Source organism: Cricetulus griseus, assembly GCF_003668045.3.
Source record: "Cricetulus griseus strain 17A/GY chromosome 1 unlocalized genomic scaffold, alternate assembly CriGri-PICRH-1.0 chr1_0, whole genome shotgun sequence".
In the NCBI taxonomy this organism is placed as follows: domain Eukaryota; kingdom Metazoa; phylum Chordata; class Mammalia; order Rodentia; family Cricetidae; genus Cricetulus; species Cricetulus griseus.
The window spans coordinates 190,738,465-190,762,648 of record NW_023276806.1 but is presented as its reverse complement, the minus strand read 5'-3'; the positions used below and the strand labels follow the sequence as shown (position 1 = coordinate 190,762,648).

The 24,184-nt window shown below is 46.9% G+C and overlaps 1 protein-coding gene across 1 annotated transcript in view; it reads right to left on the bottom strand.

Moving 5' to 3' along the window:
- The window catches only part of Creb3l2 (cAMP responsive element binding protein 3 like 2), a 121,960-nt gene extending 98,108 nt beyond the window's left edge, over nucleotides 1-23,852 (bottom strand). Inside the window, exon 1 of the mRNA XM_027391464.2 lies at nucleotides 23,374-23,852. Within this exon, the coding sequence (XP_027247265.1) occupies nucleotides 23,374-23,475 (102 nt within the window). The 5' untranslated portion in view covers nucleotides 23,476-23,852. The remainder of the gene's footprint in view (nucleotides 1-23,373) is intronic.
- Between the last annotated feature and the right edge of the window lie 332 nt (nucleotides 23,853-24,184).

Genomic DNA, 24,184 nt, shown 5'->3' with positions numbered 1-24,184 from the left:
TCATTTACATTATCGTTCGTAACAGTAGCAAATTTACAATTATGAAGACACACCGAAAATAATTTTCGTGGTTGGGGGGTCATCACAACATGAGAACTATATTAAAGGGTCGCAGGATTAGGAAGGGTGGGAACCACTGGCTATGGGCTAGCAATAACATTTCGTCGTGCTTACCTGTCACAAATCTATATATTCTACAGGAGTCGAGCAGCCTTCGGCCCCCAGGTTTCACCACATAATCACTACCACAAACACAGCAACAAAGGATGCATAGCTAGGAGTTACAGGGGGACATTTCTTTTTATTCCAGACATTCAGGTGCACAGTATCTACCCTTGGGCATGGCACCACCTTGCTACCTCACTCCCTCCTTGTCAATCTTTCCTCCCCTTGAACTACTGCTCACCCACAGAGGAAGGCTGCAGGGAAGTGGGGTTCAGAGCTGTTCAAAATGTAGATAGGGGAGAAACCTTCTAGTCTTCGGGGAACCCCAACCCAAAATGCTTTGAAGGGACAGGAGCAGCCGCCACCCAGTTCCTCTCAGAAACCCTGAAGCACAAAGGAAAGGAGACTGCAAGGCACAGTGGCTGCAGACACAATGGTGGGGGTGGGTAATGTTCTCGGGGCTCAGAAAGAATGAGAAGCTATGACTTGGGGAAAACTTCATATAATCCATTGGGCTGAATCTGACTGAATCATTAGCAGCAATTTCAGGATGGCCTGGACAATTTCATGTTGAAGGTGTTAACTGATGGGCAGACTACGGTTGGAAGATAGAGATATAGAGAGATAAGAGAGAAAGAATTGATAGATGATAGGAGAAAGAAAAAGTAGGAAGGGAGGTAGATAGGACAGATGGATGGATAGACAGATAGGTAGACAGACAGAACAGATAGGTACACACATAGATAAAGGAGGACAGACAGACAGACAGGTAATCATATATCACAACAAACATGTTTTGGTTTGTTTACAGAGACATGGAGAAGCAGTTTCCAGGAATGCCTTGTAATTTGGACTTAACACCACCTGGCAATTGCAGAGGTTCACTTCTCTTCCCTCAGAAGTAATCACAATTCATCTTCATACCAACTTGGTGAAATGAAAACCATTATTATCACTGCCTACTATAAATGAGGCAAATGATGCCAAAATAAATAAAACCACACGAGACCACCAAACTCAGCAAACCCCAAATCGACAATATCCTGACTTCAGGTCACCTTTCTCTAATTTCAAACCTCTCGGAAGAAAATCTAACACTGGGCAGAACAGAATGACCATGCTACAAAGACTGTAACAGACAAACATGGCCTTGCAAAGCATTTAGTGCCGAGGAAGTAAGACATCCTGGTGTCGTTTCCCATTCCAGTCTTAGAAGCCTTTCAGTCAGTTGCGTGAGTGGTTCTTTTTGTGATCCAGGGAGAGACTGCAGTCTGTGGCTGACTGGAGCTCTGCCCAGTTCGGTTTATGCAGGTAAAACATGTGCTTCATTTCTGTGGACCTCCAACTTACCCCAGGTCAGCCTCTAAGACATCCACTGCACGGCCTTTTCTCACATTTGTTGGCAGACCATTGAGGGGGACAAGTTTCAGGAAGCAAAACTCTTTTACACACCAAACCTGTGCTTTATTTCAGCTCATATAGCATCTCGGGGTTCAAATGTGGGATAGGGAGCCAGGGGAGCTGAGGGCCGCTGGCTGCTTCCTGTGAACGGATCCCAAGCAGTCACTCCTTCTGAGCTCCGGGGCCACCTTTCCTGCATCTGCTAGGTTCATGAGGGTTGCCTGTGGGAGCCAGGGCAGGAGGGGGAAATGCCAGGGGCCTGCTCCTGTCACCTGCAGGTGCCTACCACAGCTCTCAGATGCTTGTAATAGGGTTTAGCTTGAGTTTCCGACTTCCACCTCTCCAGGTCAGGAGAGGGCAAACTCGACCAGGCAGGCTGAGCAGCACAGCCAGGAGAGGCCAGCAGCTCAACTATCAAAACACACAAGCTGTACACAGTCCTGTCCGCAATCCAGATCCTTGCCTTGGCACATACTGGGGCTTTTGAGTGGACAGATGTATGAAGAGCTGGTCAAGAAGGGGGAGGGGTGGAAGACCCCAATGCAGGTGATGAGCTGACTCTGAAGGTGGTGTTCTTGGGGGTCAGAGGGGCGAAGGAGCTGGTAAGTCAGTGTGCTGAACTCCCTCTAGCTTCACGTAGCCTAGGGAACTGACACACTGAAGAATGTGGAGGATTCAGGAAGCCACATGCCAGGTGGTCAGACTTTCAGAAGGCTCAGCCAGTAGTTCTCAGAGTTAACAAGCACAGACTCACAGATAAGTGTGGCCCTCACCCCTCAGCAAAGAAACTTCTCTTTGCAACAGAAGGGGACCATTACAGAAAGGAAAAAAAAAAAAAAAAAAACCACAACCTATCTATCAAAATGCAGAGAAGCAATCACTGGCCAAACAGTGGTGGCTTGCACCTTTAGGGAGGAAGAGGCAGGCAGATCTCTCTGAGTTCAAGGTCAGCCTGGTCTATAGAGTGAGTTCCAGGACAGGCTCCAAAGCTACAGAGAAACCCTGTGTCAGAAAGAGAGAAAGAGGAAGGGAGGGAGGGAGGAGGGGGGAGGGAGGGAGGGGAAGAGAGAGGCAGAGATAGAACAAGTAACCACGTGATGTCCAGCCCCAACTGATTCATCTACAACACAACTCCTGCACCTAAGACTTGGAGAACATGGCAGGAGAGGGGGTGGAAAGATTGTAAAAGCCAGAGAAACAAGATGTCAGCTGTGAGACTCCATCAATTGAAGAAAAAGAGGCCAGAGGCCATGAATTTGAGACAGAGGAGGACAGGGTAAGGGAGGAAAAGAAAGGGGGAAATGATACAATTATACTTTAATTTCGAAAAATAATGTTTCAAAATATCAAAACACAGCAACCTGAATACAGGGAAACTTTGCTAAAATTAATATACCAAAGTGCAAAGTATCTAACTATATGGTATTTGTGTAGATTTATCCACAACAATTCAATGTGTTTTTTCTGTTCCAATGTACTTATGCAGATTCATATGTATGGTGGGGAAAATGTTTACATGCACAGGGATGATGTGAACCTGTTCTGCTCCTCAGAGTTGGATTCTGGAAGAGGGTCTGGGATCCCATGTGAAGGTAGAACTCCCAGAACCCACTGAACCCAAATCTAAGGCTAGGTTACCAACGTCACTATTTTCTAAGCTCCCAGGTCACTGTGACCTGCATCCAAGGGTGAGCACCATTGCTGTCAACAGTGAGGTAGTCAGAACAGAACTTACACAGCTTCAAAAGGGTTGGAGTCAGCCAAGGTAGTGACCAGAGGCCTAATTAAGAAGATGCCACCAGCATCGTACCCCCCAGGCCTAGATAAGTGCCGCTGGAGAAGGCGGGTGGGGGAGAGGACTGGTGACCAGAGCTTGTTCCAAGCTGACAGACATCTCTAACAGGCAGCCAAGACTTTTACGTGTCTCCATCCTATAAGTCCAGCTCCAAAAATACACAGCACAGATCTCTTAACTTGGGCTAAAAACCTGGTGGGGCTACAGACCCAGTACTTCAATGAGCACAGTGAGGGGCGGGAATGGCAAAAGGGAAAGGAATTATCCACCCAACCAGCAATCAGACTCCTTATCGGCCTCTAAAAATGACTATCTCCTTTCTTTGCACCCCCAATGTTCATTCATTACCCTCTCCCACCCCTCCCACCCGACCCACCCTACCCAGGTCTTGCACGATGTGACCCTCCTCTGGCACTAGCTATCCCATACAGCCAAGATAAAAATCATGCAGTTTCCATACCCCAGGGAGAAATCCACCCCAAACAGGTAAAAAATATATGACTTGTGGTTGATACCCTTCAAAACGCTTCGAATGCAATGAAAGAGGAGACTCTAAGAGTAGAAAAACTCCGAGTTCAGGGCTACTAGAAACAGAAGCAAAGAGAGAGTCCAGAGAAGGGAAAGGCGGCCCCCAGAGTGAGGGACAGGAGTGCAAAAAGCACAAAGGAAAAGAGAGAAAGGAAAGAGCAATGCCACGTGGGAAAGGCAGGTGGGGATGGTGGCAAATGCCCCCTGCCTGCTTCGAGGACACTGGAGTGTACTAGGGCCAGGGGTGACTCAGCCCTCAGCCAGGCACCAAGTCTCTGAGTCTACACTCTGCAAGTCCATTCTTGCTCGCTAGGTCTTGAAAGGCTTTTAGATTACTTGAAGGAAACGTAACAATTCGAGGTCAAATAAAATTCAAAATGGGTGTGAAAAAGAGTCAGCCATGCCACGAGCAAGAACAGGAGAAAAAATAAGTGCCAGACTGGGAAACACTCCAGTCCGTGCCACAATCAACTCAGAGAAGTCCACTGATGCTCGGATCAGTGAGCCTGGAACAGCACCTAGCCAGGGTGAGTGTACTGGACTGGAGGGGAATTTGGGGAAGTGTGAGTGAACACTCGGCCACAGCCCCCCACTGATGGTCAGAAAGTTATCTTTCAGCCTGGGTCTCCTTTGAGTCAGAGTCTAGAGACTGTGGTCTCCTGGGTACCCTAACACCCCTGAGCACTGGTGGCTCAGGCTGCTCTGACAGGGAAAACACACCAGGTTTCTGGCTTGTTACAGCACTGTTTCCAACCAACAAAGCTGCTCACTCTCAAAAGCATACACACATAGAGGAGCTTCACGAACCCTTATTCCAAACCGTCCCCAACCCCATTCACACACACACACACACACACACACACACACACACACACACACACACACACACACCCAACATCTGAGTGATGGGAGAGCTTGTGAGTTCAAGATACCTTTATTCAGATAAACACCAGCCAAATGCAAGCTGAGCAGCCAGCGAGGCAGGGAGAAGGGGAAGGAGAAGGGGCTTCCATGTGCTCTGCGGTCCCTTAAGAGCCCATGCCGCCTCATCCTGACCTCACCTTGACCACGCCTTGACAGGCGTGGTCAGGCATACCTGTAGCCAGCCTCTAACAGGCATGGCTTACTGTCTCCTACATCCAGGCCTGGCTACTCTGACTCCAAGGCCTTTCTTCCTTCTCCCATTCACCTCTTCAGGGTCTCTCCCATGCCAACTGGGACTGTAGGCCCTCCTGGCTTGCACTCCACAGGGGCAGGCATGAGTCTTTACAGCGGCTTTTGTGATCATTCCAGAAGGCTGGATTCCAGGCCCTGCACTCAGAGGCGGCCCCTTAATTATTGTTGGCCAGATGCTTTTCCTGAGAAAGCATAATCAGGCCTTTTGATTCCTACACACATACAGCCTGTTCCCTGCTAACCACCTCTCCAGTGGAAGAGAACCTCATGGTCCACACATGTTCCAGCCAGTTAATAGACCAGGACAGAAGCACCCACCCAGAAGTGTCAAAAGTACCACTGAGGATTTGCCACCTCCCTCCCCCAGAAGCAAGAGAAGAAAGTGAATCAGTTCCCTTATCTCTGGGGTGAAGAGGCTATGATCAGCTCAGAGCTCATCTCCAATGACTACACAGGCATAGTCAAATTCCACTCTGATGTGACAGACACTGGCCATTAAATATCCACCTTTCGCTTCCTGCTAACACACACACACACACACACACACACACACACACACACACACACACACACACCAGTTTGTGCTCTGGGCAGGAAGGCACTCAACTGTAATAAAGGCCTCCTGATTACTCTTTCAGGTAGAGGTGGCCAAGGAAAGGTGAATGGGATTCTGTTGAAGGTCTCAGGGGAACCCTTGGCTTCTCAATTCAGGCCCTCCTGTTTCTCCTTTCCACTCCCTTCCACCAGTGAGGTTAAGGATGGTCTGGGAGTGAAGCAGATGAACTTGCAGTCACAAAAACATCTCTATGCTAAAGATGGAAGAATAGGAAATGTATAGGAAAATCCCAGGCCCCATGAACGTTGGCCAATGGTGTAAATAGTTCTTACCTGTTTAAGTCCCTGGGCTTTCAAGACATTCCCCAATGTGCTTGTGATTATAGTTTTTATATTGTGACTGATGTTTTTTTGTTTTGTTTTGTTTTGTTTTTCAAAAAGCAAACTGGCTGAAGTGAGTTTCTCAAAAGAGCAATAAGAGGAAAAGTCTCTCAACCAAGGTATTTCTCTTACAGTTGGCAAAGACCAAAGGGCAAACTTTTCCAGGAAAAGTGTCTACATTTCATGAAAGACCAAAGACATCAAAAAGCCTCCAAAAACTGTTAAAATGTTTTCTGTAATGGGGTTCCACAAAGAAGAACTGTTGAGTAACTGGTTCAAAGATGTCAGCCTGCATAGTGAAGGCCTCATTCTTTCACAGTCAACCCCACAATGAGCAGTGATATTTTAGTTAAAATAAAAAATTGTAACTTCCAGGGGAGATGGAAATTTAGATGCAGCTTCTAGAAGCTTCTTCCCAAAGTTCTGTTGAACTGACCAAAGACACATATATGACACCGTGGAAAGGGCCCATCCACATGGCAGAGTCCTGTGAGTTTCTATTGGATGATGTGGGCTGACAGGTCCAGATGAAGGACAGAAGCTATCTTAGAGCCCAGGTCTCAAGAGGCTCTCTGAGGAAGAGGATACCTCAGCTCTAATGGATATGTATTTATTATTTTTGACAGGATGTAACCCTGGCTGACCTCAAAGTGTAGTGACCTTCTTATCCTGCCTCCCAAGTGTTTAGACTAGAGGCATGGTCTGCCACTCTAGGCTATTTTTATGAACCTCTTCAGAAAGCCCAAGACTGAATGCAGTCCGGTCCTGAGGGACTCCATGAAGTTTCCTTGTTCTCACTCATATTTTGAAGGGACCAGACCCTCACCCAGGCCCCTGCTTTTGCAGCCATGACAGGCTGCAGAGAAAACCCAGCAAGACAAAGGTCCCTGACTCAGTCACATGTGCTGAGTTCCCTCCCTTGCCCGGTCTTCTATACCCTCCATGTGGCAAGGAACCAATCAGAAGTGAGCTGGTGGCTCTGGATGTGATTTATGATAACAGTGACATGCTGAGCATAACAAGTGCCCTGGGGAGGGCCTCTAGGCCATAGCAACCTACCTGTTGCAGCTGGCCAATCAACTCAGGACAGGTTGCCCAAGCCTGGAAGTGCACCAATCCTGAAGCTGTTATGGACCTCCAGACAGTCCCCTTGCTCTATCCCAAATATATTCTCTGCCCAGAGGAACTGAGTTAATGCAGTTAACTCGTTAAACAATAAAAGACACTTTGCTTTTGTATCAGAATGGGTCTCTTGGTGGTTTTGGGGTTCAGAATTTGGGCACAACAATTTCTCAGTGACATGGCAGAGCCACCCTGCTGGGAAGCTAGGGGTGGGAGAGTAGTGTCATAAAATAGCGAGGTCATGAGCTTTGTGAAGCCATAGGTTGTAGCCCTACCTGGGCCACTCAATGACAATGTATGGTCCCCACCCTACCCCCACCCCCACCCCAGTCTTCTCATGCTAACAGATTCTTTACTGGACTACAAGTGACAAGGAAAGCAATTTATAAGAAAAACATGAAGTTGGTCATCTCAATGTCCAGCAATGGGCAGTTGTTGCAGAGGCTGGCAGGTATGTGGAACGGGCTGTTCCTTCTTGTAACCTCAAGAACATAAACACCTGCCTCAGCCTTCCCCCACCAGAACTCACAGAGAATTTCAGTTCCTTGGGAGCAGGTGCCTGAGAAATTGAAGTGTGAATTCAGTCATGCAAATCACCAAAGGGCCTGGGGCCCAAGAGGATTCAGGAGGAAGACAAAGAAACTCCTAGCATCTATATATTCCCTCAAAGTCTGTCACAACTGAGCCACAATACATAGACCCTGTTCTGTTTATTCATCTTTTCACCATAAGTTCACAATTCAACAAGTTTTCTTCCTACCTCTGTCTGAAATTACTAATACAGGAAACTAGAGGACAGGAACTTGGTCTCTTCTGAGAAGCAAGTAGCTTGGTACCAGGCACAACAGTAGATATTTACTCCATGTTATAGCCTAGTGAAACAGCCTCAGAAAGACATTCGGGGGTTAGACAGCCAGAACCTCACTCGTTCCGACATGGAGCACCCAGCTCCAGTCATGTGGTTGGGAGTGGGGAATCAGCTGTGGAAGCTGGAGTCAGCACCACTTGAGGTGGAAGCCTGCTGTGACTGGATTTCATCCAAGTCTTCAGGGAATCTTATGGCCACCATGATTTTCTGGCTTAAACACTCTCAACAGTCTGTCAATGGCAATCGGGACTGGGAAAATGTGTGGAAGCTAAAATCTTACTTCCACCTCCTTCAGTCCACCTGGCCTTCCTGCTGGACCAGTTTCTTCCCATAAACCAAAGGCAACACCAAAGAACCTCATGTTCCTCACCAAAAGGATTCGCTGCTGGCAAGAACAATGCACACCTCAAGACTGTCAAAGTCACTGAGTATGTTTACATAGCCTGTGATACCCTGAACCCAAGAGAGGGCAGACCTGTTTCCATGTGGGCTTGGTCCTGACCTCACCCCATAGGCCCCGCTTTCCAGGGGCTCCCAAATGTGGGTCACAGCCTGCAGCAAGAATCCTGGAAAGAAAACTTGCAAACCCAGAACAGAACTAGAAAAACAACTTCAACCAGCACCTCCCAGGTGAACGCATGGCCAGGCAGGCAGCTAAAAGTCAGAGTGGCAAAGACTGGCTTGGGGAGTCTGGTTTTATGTAAATACCCCGCACTAGAATTTTATATAAATTCTCTAGTAGATGCCAGCCCCTTTTGCAAAGGATGATGTGTAGTGACTAAGTCACCTGGAATGGAAACAAGGAGGAAAACACTCTTAGCTTTTCAACTGTTCTCTATTGAAATCCACAGGTCTGCACCTGGGTGTTTGAGCAAGCCCTCGTCAACATAAAGGGAAAGCAGCATGTGTGTGCCAACAGGCCTAAGACTCTCTCTTATAGGCCAGTCCAGATTCCTGCTGGTTGTGTGGGAAAACCATTATGACTGATCTTAAGACACAAAGTTAAAGTGAAACGCTGCCACAGACGACCTCAGCTGATGAAGCCAAGGTCTACAGCACGTCAGCAGGACAATCAAGTGAGGGAGGTGTGCATGCAGCAGCAGCTCCAGAGACTTCCTGCTCCTGTGCTCAGTTTTGCTCTGTACCTGAAACTGTTTTAGAAAATAGAGTCAGGGGCTGGAAAATGGCTCAGAGGTTAAGAACAATCAGTGCTTTTGCAGAGGACCTGGGTCAGGTTCTCAGCACCCGCGTGGCATCTCACAACATTCTGTAACTCCAGCTACAGAGGATCCAACTCCCTCCTCTGATTTCCTCAGGCACCCGGCACAAATGTGGTATATATTCATACAGGCAGGCAAAGTGCCCCTACACAAATTAAAATAAAAAAATTTAAGGTTAAATTATTTCTAGAAAATGTTTCTTTATAGAAGTTTCAAATTTACAAGGCATTTTTCTATTGAAAGAATGAGAAAGGGCTGGGGGGTGGCTGTGTTGGTAGAGTATGCACTTAGCATGCAGAGCCCCTAGGTTCAACACCCAGCAACATATGAAACAGGTGTGGGGGCCACACATCTCTGTTATCTGAGATCAGAAACTCAAGGTCAGCCTTGGCTACAGGAGAGTTGGAGGCCACGGCTGGAAAGACAACCTCTTGGTTAAGAGCACTTGCTATTCTCCATCCGACCAGAGTTCTATTCCCAGCACCCATGTCAGACGGTGTACAATTAGTTGCCTATGTGTGACTCCAGTGCCAGAGGATCCGATGCTCTCTTCTGGCCTCCATGGAACCCACATGAACTTGTGCACGCTCACACAGAAACACATACATGCCATTTGTTTTCACCTTTAAAACAAACGAAGAAGTGTTTCCAAGGCCAGCCTGGATGATGTGAGACCCAGTCACAAAATCAAACAAAATCCAAGACCCCAAAGCTTCAAGATAGTTCTTTGTGTCCTAGTTAGACCAGAAACACTCTCTCTCTCTCTCTCTCTCTCTCTCTCTCTCTCTCTCTCTCTCTCTCTCTCTCTCTCACCAATTTTCCCTCTGTGTTCCCTCCCTCCCTTCCTCCCTCCCCCCTCTCTCTCTCTCCATTTTTCTTTTTCTCTCGTTGAAACAGACTCTCAAGCAACCAGGCTACCCCCAAACTCTATCTGTAGTTGAAGCTGAAATTTGTTTTCAATCCTGATCCTCCAGTCTCTAACCTCCAAATGCTGGGATTCACAGGTTTAGGCCACTCCACCTGGCTTTCTGTCTATTTCTCCACAGTGTGCGTATTGTTGATGACTCTGTGCTAAACATGAGTGGATGTGCCCAGTGCTTTCTCAGTGAAAGAATCAGAAGTAAAAGAAGGGAAATGGGTTCTTTGTGGCCATGTGGCAAACTCCAGCACTTATAAGTCTGTGGCCATCCACCTTTTTTCTGAACCACACAGTCTAGGAAATACACACAGTGCAAGGGCAAATGAAACACACACACACACACACACACACACACACTCACACACACACACACACACACACACACACACACTATGCTGACTGGAAGGACATCCAAGGACAAATAGAGTCACCATGGACAGAGTGAAAGTAGGACCACAGGGGCACCAAGGGTGCTGCCAGTTTTGAAAGCTGGCATCGACCCTTTTCTAGAACACAGCAGTGCTGTGTGTACACTGCTAATATACTCCTCCTCCTTCCTGCAGTCTGCACTCTTACCAGACAGCTCTTCCCAGATGGAGCCCGTGCCTTGCACAAAGGTTCTGCCGCCAGAGGAGACCTGTGGCTGCCGAGACACTGACACAGCCCTGCACTAACAGGCGAATCCATCCCTAGTGGGCTTGGCAGTCAGCTGGAGGACACACACAGCCTTCCTCACCCTGACCACTCCCCAGCATCTTGGCCCTCCTCGGGGTCCTGCAAAGGAAGTCTGCCCACTTTCTGCACTCTCTCTGCCGGTTCTCTCTGAGTCCACCAGCATGTTCCTCTGCCATGCCGGCATTCCTGTATCCCCCACTCCCCCTTACCCAGGCCCGTCTAGACTACTGTATGTGGACCCCGGCTTCACTACAAAGCCCCAGACTCCCAGCACCCCAGCTGAAGTCTCCAATTGGAATCCCTCGCCAGAACGCCAGATCCAGTTTCCCAACTGCGTTTTAGACGTCACTCCTGACTGTCACCAGGTCTGAAAATGAGCTCGTTATCTTCCCACCAAACTCATTTGCTCTCCCAATATTCCCATTCTAGGTCAATGGCAACCCAGGCAGCCAACACAGAGCACAGGAAGTCCCGACTCTTCCTTCCTCACCATCACCAAGTCTCCAGATCTGCCTTCTAATCCTCTCACAGACATTGTTCCTCCCTGTGGCTTCAGGCCTCATGACCTTCTGCTCACAGATGAACTTGCCAGCCGCCAGGTCGTTTTGCCACTATCAACTCCATCCTCCAACCTTTATCTTCTAAACACTTCATAAGTTTCCTTCCTGCTTCTGTCCTTGTCTTATTAACAGCCTCCCACCCTCCATCTACAGAAAGAATGTGCAGACCTTCCATGATCTTGGACTAGCTCCCAATGCTCTCCCACAGAGCCCCCTTCCCCAAGCTACATTTAAAAGAACTTGGGGGTGTCTGTGGGGAAGTGACGGTGCCTATTCTGTAATCAAAGCACTTGGGGGGCACAGACAGAAAGACCTTGAGTTTGAAGCCCCTTTCTGCAACAAACTACCTAGGATTTCCGGATTCAGCTCCAACTTTTTGTATCTTTCTACATTGTGCACTCCTGTTCATACTTGAGTACCCACTGTGGATGCCACATTAGACTCTGTAAAGAGTTCTCAACTCTTCATCCCTTTCATCTGTCACTCCATTCCCCGTGCTGGAAAAAGAGCCTGAGCACAGCTCTGCTGCAAAACACATTCCAGGTATTTAACGGCTTATAACTCAATGACCTCCTAGCCTTTCCTCCACCCGACTCTATGGGGAGAGCCACAAGGTCAAGAACAGATGTCAGTCTACCTACGTGTGCAGGCTTTTAAAAGCAGTTCAGAAAGCAAGAAACAAAGAGGCAAAGACAGAGACAGAGATAAGACACAGAGACATGGAGAGAGAGACAGAGACACAGAGACATGGAGAGAGACAGAGATGAGACACAGAGACAGGGATCTTGAGATTGGAGGAAGAATCAGCTGAGCGTGTTATTTCCTCAGGATGTATGGGCAGGAAGCAAAGATGGCCTTGGTGATGGAACCCTTGAAAGGCTCTGATTGGCCGCCTCAGATTGTCTGCTAACATGATTGCCCAGTGAGGGAGGCACAGTCACCACAAATCCCATTTCCTCCACTTGTCTAAAAACACTGCCCTATCGGTTTGAATCCTGCTAGCTCGCTCGCTCGCTTGCTCTCAGCCAAAAGGAATTTCCCTTTACACAAAAACTATTCAGACATTTCCAAGACATGAAATGCTACAAACCAGGATTTTCCACCCAGACAACTTGGAAACTGTGGATCGCTTCTCCCCAGACACTTTTTATTTGCCAAGGACTCTGAAAGGCCTTTTCTCTTTAATATGAAAAAAATGTCTCCTACCTCCCTGTTTTTTTCCACTTTTTATTTTGTCTAGATTTCACTGAAGCCAACTTTTAAACCAGAAAGCATATTTGCACATTATACAATACAAACTAGCCAGGTGGGCTGGCATGTGTAAGTAATGCCAGCACTCAGCAAGATAAGGCAGTGGGATCATGACCCTAAGACAAGCCTAGGCTGCAGAGAGAGACAAACAAAAAACCAAAACAAAACAAAACAACAACTATACCATCAATTAGGTTGTCCAAATGAAATAGTCAACCAATTGAATATTGTTATTGTTATTTTAATAGCCCATTTAACTGAAGTTTGCTAGAGTTTTTGTTTAATGTACCTTAAGTTAGTATGCAAAATAATGGGTTTCATTATGGCATTACGTGGCCTGCTTTTGTTTTCAGATAGGAAACTTTTAGTCTGGCAGTGGCTCACACCTGTAATTCTAGTATTATGGGGAACTGAGGCAGGAAGATTTTTGGTGTCGGCTACACAGTGAATTTGGGGCCAACCTGAAACACAAAGTGGCATCCTGTATTAAAAAGACAAAAACAACAACTTTCAACGGTGGGTACGAAAGCCATAAAAGGAACTTCATCCCATTTAATACAAATGAAGACTTTCCATTGGGTAGACTGCACAGGGTATGAAGCAAACTGCTTGTGGTGAGTTTCCACATTAAAATGCTTTAGAACCCAGATGAGAGCTGCCTACCACAGATACTGCAGGCAAGGAGTGGCCATAGAGACTTGGGCAGTGCATAGGAACCCATCCCAACTCTTCAACAACAACGAAAAATCAAAGCTCTTCTACAATGCTAGTTAAATTTAGATAAGTTACATCAGAGGAAAGCAACCCCAAAGCAGCCAGTTTAACATGAGCTGATTGTAAGCCACCCTAAGAACAGCCATAAGACCCACAGGACTGTAAGGGACATGATCTAAGGTCTGACTTTTGCACTGACCTTCCAAACAGTGAAACAACTCTACATATCACCACCACACCAAGTCCACAAAGGATTTCCCTAGCCAAAGTGTACAAAGAAGTCTAGACAAAACAAGGCTGCATGTGGTGGGTGACATTGAATCCTGAAGCAGCTGTCTCAGGAATGACCCATAAGAACCCTGCATGGGTTGACACTTCGGGACTACTAAGTCACCAAACACCCCTGAGATAACAAGGGCGCCTGATAACAGGAAGCAAAGCAGTCTGGGTTCTTCTTAGTCAGAGGAACACATTGTAAAGATTCAAGGGTTACTCAGCCCCAAGATGTTTTGCAGCTAAGGTGGACCCATAAGCATCTGGGGTCATATTCCAAAGATCCCCAGCTCTCTATCAACAGACAACAGACTTGAAGCATCAGTTACACTAGGAGGTGGGGAGCAAACAGAAAGAGAAGACAGCCAAGGACCCAATGCTCATGTTTAAGATAGAATCAAGAAGCCAGTGATAGAGGAAAAGCTAAGCCCCTCACCCCATCCCCTCAGTGTTGTGGAAACTCAAGCAAAGGCCACTTAGAGCCAGGCATGATAGCACATGCCTGCAATCCCAGTGCTTAGGAAGCTGATGCTAAACAATAGTAAGTTTGAGGCCAGCCTGAGCTATAGAACGAGTCAAAGCCATCCCAGGCTACAATGCAAGACCCCATCTCAAAGAGAGAAAAAAGAGTTACAAGGTAAGCCTATGGTCAATATTGCCAAATATTTCCACAAGGCCCTGGAGGTAAACACAGAGGAAAGATGGTTGGACTTCAAGTTAGGGGGAGGTTGGAGAAGCCTACAGTCAGTGACAAGAACCAGAGCACAGGGGTGAGACTGAAGAAATGGAGGCTGATAACTACTTGTGTGGGGAAGAAAAAAAAAACCCTGACCATAAACAAGACTGACAGAAACATGAGGAGCAGCTGGCAAGCATGTGTTGAAGGCAGAAACCTGTGTTTATAGCTGAAGATAGAAGCTGGCTAGAGAAGAATTCAGATACACAAGAGAGAATAATTATAAGCCCCCTCTGCCTCCCAAATGACATCAGACTCCCATGGTCAGGACCACTCATCCTCAAACTGAAGACATAGAGGACAGGGTAAAAATAAATGAGTCTATTACAGGCAAAGAAACAAATCCAACAAACACGCCCAAGGACACCAGACAACCCGTGGCCTAGATCAAAGACCCACCCATTCTACAATACAGGCCACACTCCCACCCCTAGTGAAAGCCAGGGCTCTTGAACAATTGCTCCACCCTCACTGTCTTCTCAAAAAAAAAAAAAAAAAAAAAGGCAGATACCAATACCAGTGGCCTGGCCTAGTTTAATGTCAACTTGACACAAGCCATAGAGTTATCTGAAAGGAGGGAACCTCAACTGAGAAAAATGTCTTCATAAGATCTATCTATATGGCATTTTCTTAATTAGTGATCAATAGGGGAGGGTCCAGCCCATTGTGGGTGGTACCATCCCTAGTCTGGGTTCAATAAGAAAGCAGGCTGAGCAAGCCATGAGGAGCAAGCCAGAAAGCAGCACCCCTCAATGGCCTCTGCAACACCTTCTTCCTCCAAGTTCCTCCCCTGTTTGGGTTCCTGCCCTGATTTCATTTATTGATAAACAGTGATATGGAAGTGTAAGCCAAATAAACCCTTTCATCCCCAAGTTGCTTTGGTCAGGATATTTCATCAAAGTAAGAGAAACAAGACACCAAGCCGGTTATGTGTAGTCCTTATCAAACTAAACACACATGACAATACAAATTTAAAAGAATACACAACACACACACACACACACACACACACACACACACACACACACACACTGATACATCATTATATATTAACAAAAAAAGACCAGAATCACCCAATTTATCCATTTTCCAGGATGGCTGTGTGTCAAGGGACTAGCATGGATCACTGAGCATTTCACACTTGACCTCAGCAAAGAGAAAGGCATCTGGCCTCAAGAAGCCTGTCTTCCAGAGGGGCAAATTACTTACTCCAAGTCTCAGATAACTCATAGAAAACTCACTCTGTACCCCATGGCTAAAGCACACAGTTCCTTCCAGGGAAAAATCAAGGTCACCTGGAACTTTGATTTGGAAGAGCTCATGAACATCCAGTGAGCAGGGAAGAATTAGCTCAAGGTTAACACAAAGATGGTAAGATGACAGGCCTCATCATTTCCTTTTAATTCTTCAAGCAGGAAACAGAGGCACTCCCTGGGACAGTGCTGATGGCTGATGGCCTACAGCTCAACCATAGCAAATGGTCAGCAAGGCCTTAGGGCCATGCCCCCATGAAAGTCAGTAGCAAGGCCAGGCTATGGCAGGAAGTTCAAGCAGCAGACAGACACACAATGTTTCACCAGTGTTTGAAGAGCCAACATGCAAGCAAGAAAACAGCTTTGAAAATGGCCTTCAGCTTTCACCCTGCCCTGGACTTGTAAAGGTACAAGTCATTTTTGCCTTGCATGGTGAGCAAGAGTCCCAGCCCCACTAGCTACTTCCAGCCCTGGTATTTGGCTCTGATGCTGAGAGTCTGGATAATGTAGTTAATTCTGCATGTCTCGGTCGATGACCCAGGAAACATACTCCCTGACACACCTCCAAGAACAGGCATTGCATGTATTTCATGGGTTTTTCCTGCCACTCTAGAGTTCCTTCCTTGGACACTGGTAGCACACCTAAACAATCCTTAGACTTTGCAAGTGGCACAGAATCTGGGCTTGTTTTTTTTGTTCTCACGGCTAATAATTACTGATCTAAAACATTTTTCTAGTTGCTATCCCACCTTTGAGAGACAGTAGACACACCTTTGTTTGCTAATCAAACATATCTTTTGACAGACTATTATACCAACAATCACACCTAAGTCTCAAGGATCTCTTTCAGCCATAAACAATTCATTTAGGCCTGTCCTTTCAATCCTACATCCTTCTCCAGCTGTTGGCTTAGATATGGCCATATGACATGATCCTTAACAATAAATTAAGTCAGCTAACAAGCTATTAAAATTTTCTTAAAGGCTGGAGAGATGGCTCAGCAGGTAAGAGCACTTGTTGCTCTTGCAGAGGGCCAGGGTTTGGTACCCACACCCACACTGGGTGGTTCACAAACACCTGCAACTCCAGCTTCAGAGATCTGACCCCCTCAGTCAATGAGGACCCAGATTCCCCATCAGGACTTTGCCAGTGGGCAACAACAGGAGATGACATCTGAGTGATAACACCCACCAAAGGCTTCACTGTCCACTACAACCATCCCAGTCTCTGGGCCTGATGGCAAGAAGATCAAACCCCTCAGCTTATGAGATGGGCCAACTCCTCAGCAGACAGTGTCAGCCAGATGAGAAAGCCAGATGCTTCCCAGGGGATACCGTTAGGTTCCTTAACTCCCACCAGCTGAGACCAGCCATTTCACTTTAGAAACTGACCAGATGGAAAATCTGAGTAGTGGAGGCCCAGCTCATTTTACATCTGTACCGTACATTCAAGACAAGCAGAAACTGTGGCCACCTCTGTAAAGACTACTGCTATCTACTCATTTTTAAATGGATGGAATCAATGTAAGTGACAAAATCTTTATTCACCAGATAGAACAGAAGAGGGGAAGTGACCAAGATGGCAAAGTTTCCCCTGCACAATCCATGGCTAGCCTTCAACCTGGGAGTCCATTCCCCCACGTGTCCCTGATGCCTGGTGTCTTCACACAGAGTCTGCAGCAACATTTGTGATGTGCTTTAACACAGTGCTGATATCTCCTCTGCCCCAAGGACTCTTGGGAAAATCATGTCTAGTCCACATTTAGATGAGTCTACTTTAGTTCCATTTTAGACCCCAGTTTAATTGCCTTGGTCTCTTAAACTTCATTTTTTTTCCTTTTCTGATCTTTCTAATAAAGTCTCACTATGTAGCCCAGGCTGACACAGAACTTGCTAAGTAGTCCACATGGACTATGAACTTGTGATCCTTTTGTGTCAGCCTCAAATGCTAGGATTATATTGACATTACTACCATTACTATGACATCCAGTTCCAAGTCTTCATTTTCTAAGCAGATCCAGGATGTAAAAATCCAAACAGCGTGGGCTGGCAAGGTTAAAGTACTTTGTGTGCAAGCCTGACAGCCTGAGTTCAATGCCTGAAACTCACAGTGAAGGAGAGAACCAAACCTGAAAGGTGTTCTTTGACCTCCACACATGCACACTAGCACACATGCCTGCCATACACACACTAGCACATGCAGGCCTAACACACATGCATATACACACATGTACACATTTACATGCAAACATGTACACACATATACTCATATATACACACATACACACACATGCACACTAGCACACACATGCCTGCCATACACACACTAGCACATACTAACACACACAGGCCTAACACACATTCACATGCACACATGTACACACATATACTCATATATACACACATACACACATGTACACACATACACTCATATATACACACATTCACATGCACACACATACACTCATATATACACACATGCACACATGCACACACATACACTCATATATACACACATCACACATGTACACACATATACTCATATATACACACATACACATATGTACACACATACACTCATATATACACACATTCACATGCACACACATACACTCATATATACACACATGCACACATGCACACACATACACTCATATATACACACATGCACACATGTACACACATATACTCATATATACACACATACACACATGTACACACATACACTCATATATACACACATGCACACACATATACTCATATATATACACATGCACACATGTACACACATATACTCATATATACACACATACACACATGTACACACATACACTCATATATACACACATACACACACATGCACACTAGCACACACATGCCTGCCATACACACACTAGCACATACTAACACACACAGGCCTAACACACATTCACATGCACACATGTACACACATATACTCATATATACACACATACACACATGTACACACATACACTCATATATACACACATTCACATGCACACACATACACTCATATATACACACATTCACATGCACACACATACACTCATATATACACACATGCACACACATATACTCATATATATACACATGCACACATGTACACACATATACTCCTATATACACACATACACACACGTACATTCATATATACACACATGCACACATGCACACACATACACTCATATACACATATGCACACATGTACACACATACACTCATATATACACACATACACACATGCACATACACACACATGCACATACATACACACACACGCACACTAGCACACACATGCCTGCCATACACACACATACACACAAATAATAATTATAATAAATAAAATATTTAAATTGAACAGTGCCAAATGGTATAGTATATAGCTGAACCTCCTCCTTCTCCTGACTCTAGAACTCCAAATCCTTTCAACAGAAACAATTTTCCATTTTTTAAATCATCCCCAGACACAGTCAAGTGCCTATAACATTAGAGTAGTCCAACATCCAGGTATGTCTGTAAAAATGGGGCAAGGTTCTCAGAACAGTTCCCAACTCTAAAAGACAAGTCCTCATTCTTGTGTCAGCCATCATTCTAAACACTTTCAGCCCTGATCTATCTGGGAGTGGCAGCTTCATGGAAAAACTATCAGTTGAACTAAAATAACATCTGTTACCTTACTCACAACCTTTTCTCTTCAGTGCTGGTGACGCACCTCCTGGGTCACACCTCGGCTCAGAAGGCTTTATACAAGCCTCATGAGGAAGCACAAAGCTCTCCTCACTCAGGACCTGCTAAGCAAGCCCACATCCAGCCTCGTCATGTGTTTCATTATTCAGGTGACTGTAAACCTGTCTCCTCTAAGTCTTGAGCCTTCAGGACAGAGAAGTCTTCATGGCTAACTAAACAAAAAAAGCACTGCTCTCTGTGTTCACAAGACACGTCTAGGAAAGAAAATCCCAGCCTTAGGCAACTTGGACCTTTTCTCTTTTTGAAACCAAGTATGTGAGAGGTTTGCTAAAACAGAGACTTGGTGACCAGGTACGTGAGCTCAATCAAACTTAAAACAAAGAGCCGATCACAGAAGACACGGCCAGCCCCAGTTAAACATGAGCTGCTTCGGAACTCAGCAGTTTCTATAACCCATCATTCTTTCTCAACCTTTTAATCAGATACCTTTCTTTAAGTCAGGATTTTTCAACCTATAGCATAGCGGGCTTTGGAGTCAGGCAGAGGTGAATTTGCATCTGGGTTACATTACTAATTAGCGGTGGGGCCCAAACCCCACAGCATGCTCCAAGGCATCAAGCCTTAGTTTTCTTATATATAAAATTAAACTAATGGGGGGGAAGGCTCAAACAGCAAGATGGCTGAGCAGGTAAGGGGCACCTAACTACACAAACCTGAGGACCTTAGTTCAATAACTGGAACCCAGCATGAAAGATAAGCAAACCAAACAAGGGCCCTTTCACTGGGTCGGGAAAGAGGAAAAACAGCACCATTCTACTAAAACATTTGTTCCCCCAACAAAATCTGGGGGAACCCTTACAAAACAAAATTATAGGGCTCCAACTCAAAAATGACTAGGATGTTTTAAGATGGTGACAGCAGGGCTGAGAGAAAGCTCAGCCCAGAATATGCTTGCCTTGCAAGCCCAAGGACTGGAGTTCAATCCAGAGAACCATCGTTAACAAAAAACAAACAGGCCTGCTATCTCAGACTTGCAATCCCAGCATGAGGGACATAGAGAAGCAGAGATCCCTGGTGCTGACTGCCCATCCAGTGTAGCCTACATGACAAATTCCAGGCGAAAGAGAGACCCTGTCTCAAACAACAAAGGAGGTGAAGAATAACACCCAAGATTGTACTCTGGCTTCCACAGGCCCACGAAATACATACATACATACATACACACACACACACACACACACACACACACACACACACACACACACACACACGAGAGAGAGAGAGAGAGAGAGAGAGAGACAGAGACAGAGACAGAGACAGAGACAGAGACAGAGACAGAGAAAGCGAGAGAGACATGATCAGAAGAAAGTAAAAGGACACCATCCAACCAAGGGTGGGTCCTGGGAGACTGCACAAGGGCATGCCAGGGGCTCCTCTTTGAGATACAGACTTACAGGCTGTAGCTATCACCATCTCTTACTTAACACTTTTCCCAGAGACAGTCTTATCTACCCCCACCTACCCCCATGTTTCCCTCTCAATACACTTCACTTAGAAAATTTACTGGATCAATTCAGTCTCCAGCATTTTGGAAGTAGCCTGTATCTACAAAGAAAGTGACTCACCCAGATAGGCTAACTACAGTAGAAGATGATGCTACACACACAGTCCATGTCCCCATGTCCCTGAGGTCCCCAGGTGCTCCACCTGCTGACAGCTGACCTGTGCCCAGGCTTTTCCTCCTGCTGAGATAACACTCACCTCCTCCAACCCCCTGTTTGGAACCTCTACTCACCAGTTCCAGTCTATCCCCTGTCCTTCCTCTACCTCGAGGACTCTATCCTGGTGACATTAGTCCACTTTTGCTTTGTCCCCTGCATTGAAAATGTCGAGCACGCTATATCACTTGCTTCTCTTTACGCTCATCATGTGTTATTTTTCCAACACATTTGCAAACACATGCAAAAAAAAGTAAACTACTCAGAGTCACGTGTTTTAGTCTGTTTTTGTTCATTATGTATCCCATGTGCTTAGAATAGTGTTTGGTACATGGAAATTATTCAATAAATATCAAATGAAAGACTATCTTTGAAAGAAAACAAATAAAAACAGATCATCACTTTGCCCACTTGGGGAATCAGCCCCTCGGCCACCATGGTCAAACTGCACCAACAGCTCAGCATATAGATATCTGAGTTCAAGAGGCGGCTGAGAAAGCACCTGTTTTCAAATTGTTTCCAAAGTTCAGATCCAGCCATCCATGTATGATGCCCCTTTCACCACTGATTCCTATACACACACTAATGACTTGCAGCAGTTATGAGTGGCATTTTGTATGTGTGAGCAGTTCAAAGCAGAGACACTTGTCTGGAGACCATGATGGTCGTTGAAAAGCAGGGGATTATCAGAAAAATGACCCCACATGACTGCTTTACCACAATGACACAGAAAACCTGAGTTGTTAATATCAAAGGGGAGGCAAGGTCTCTGAAACTGTAAAAACTGTAGCTGGAGCCAAGCCAAGCTTTTGTCCTACAGCTCCTGCCAGTCCCAGGTAGGGACTCATCTCAAAGCCCTGCCTGGCACCTCTCGGGATCCAGCAATGTGGCTGTCTGCACATTTTATCCCACCAGCTGAAAGGCGGCCTGAAGCAGTGGCCTGGCAGCGGCTGGGTAAAACATGTTCACAGTGAGGGCTGTTGCTGAAAAGAAGCGCCTCTCCACTCATGATCAAGCTGTAGCTCATGCCAGTGGAAACATCTGGAGCCCCCAAAGTTTGGGAACAGCTATGGGTCAGCATGTTCAGCCTCTTTTCTCGAGCACATGAAGCACATCTGGGCTCCTAACCCAAAGGCTTCTTCGGAATGGACAGTGGGCAAAGGCTGAATGATCAGGATCACACTCAACATCTGGCTTTTGCCCCAGAGTGAACCACCACTCTCTCGCAAGCCTGCACATGGCTTCTTTTTTAAAACGACTCTTCTCAGCCACCACAAATGCTTTGGTAGGAAGCAGCAGGGAGGCCCCATCCCTTTTCCCAAAATACAGTCAGCAGCAAAGGCCAAAGAGGTGGAGCCTGCAAACCGTTTTTTGCAAAAGTTTCAAATATCCTGGTACTGACCCCATTAACAGCACCAAGGCAGGAAAGAAGCCAAGCCTGTTCTTACCTCAGAGTTTGTGTGAGTGTGTATGTGTATGTGTGTGAGTGTGTGTGTGTGTGTGTGTGTGTGTGTGTGTGTGTGTGTGTGTGTGATTACAAACTTGGAGATGATGGAGAACAAAGCCATATTACCAACACTGACTATCAGACACAAGATTCCCTTTTGCAAACTTATGCCAAAAGGCTGAAAGTGACATCTTTAAACGAGCCACAGTCTGCGACAGTTGAGGCTCCCGAGAGGTCTCTCCGGGAAGGAACTGATGAGCTGTCCCACCTCTTCCCTCAAAGCCTCTCTGAACTATGTAGCTGCCTCAGATTTTCCAGACTTCTCGGAGATCTTTCCTCTGAAAAGGGAGGAAGCAGATCTTCAAGGCTGGTGTGGCCGAAGCAGCTTTAAGAAAGGTAGCTGCCGTCCCTTGTGGAGAAAGAAGGCTTTTCAACATGCACGTACATTTTAAAGAGATAAAGTAAAATAAAAAAAAAAAGTTAAGCAACAGGAAAGAGGGAGACGATAAGAAACGGATGGAAAGAAAATACTACTTTAGCTTATCCATTTTTTTTAAACAAACCTCACCACAAAAAAAAAAAAAATCAATGTAACTGGGCGGAGGCGTTATTCTCAAAACACATCCTCTTCCCAGCATTGCTGTACCGTTAGCAATAGGAAATGGTGCTACCGATGGGAAAATAGCATGATGCTTTGGAATACAAAGGGTCACTACTCGGAGGAAAGTTTAAAGGCCCCAGCTGCGCACCATCCTGTGCTCACGGAGGAAAACTCCATCCTCGGACTTCTTGCGACTGCCATGCCCCTTCCCAGACGGACGGACGCTGGCTCCCGGCTCCCGGGTCTCCAGCTGGTGACAACGCCCGCCTTTTCCCCGAAGCCCCCCGGCCTGGGCAGCGGGTCCTCACCGTGTGGTACATGAGGGCCTCGGTCTCTCCGGGCTCTGACAGCTCGCTCAGCTTGCGGTCCCACTGCAGGACGCTCTGCTCCCCGCTTTCCAGCACCTCCATGGCGTGGGAGCCCCGCGGGGCCGGGATGCTGAGGCAGGAGGGGGCCGCTCAGAGCCGCCACGAGCCGGCGAGCCGCCTCTCTCCGCGAGTGCTTGAGTGTGCGCGCGGGGAACTCGGGCTCGGGAACCCGCAGAGCCCCGCCGAGAGCTCCGCCACCCGTGTCCTCGGAGATCCGTGACTCCCCGGGGAGGACAAGCCTGCCGGGCTCGGGCCTGCGGGTGCAGGGGCTAGAGCGGGCTGTGCATCCGCAAGGAAGGCACGAAGACGGTGCTCATGCCCAGACAGTCCTCGCGCGACGAGCCCACCCACTCCCCACTGGGGCTTCGGACAAACTTTGAGACTCCCCCGGGTTCTGGAGCTCGGCTCAGGGACCCAGAGGCGACCCCACCTCCTTCCAGGCCGGGGACCAATCGGACGCCCGTCTGCCCAAGCGCAGCGTATCAAAAGTCCCCGTCTGGTCCATGTCCCGCCCCCAGAGGCAGAGTCGCGGGAAGTCTCCGCCCACACCTCGGAATGTGGGCGGAGAGCATCTTCGGCGTCACTGGAGAACTCCTCCGGCCCGAGCGTCGCGGCGGACCAATAGCATGCTGGGGTCTGGAGATGATCGACTGGCGCACAGATCAATGAGAGAGGGGGATCTGAGGACCACAACCAGTCACATAGCGACAAGAATACATTTTATGGGAGACGGCGTGCGCGGCCGGTGTCC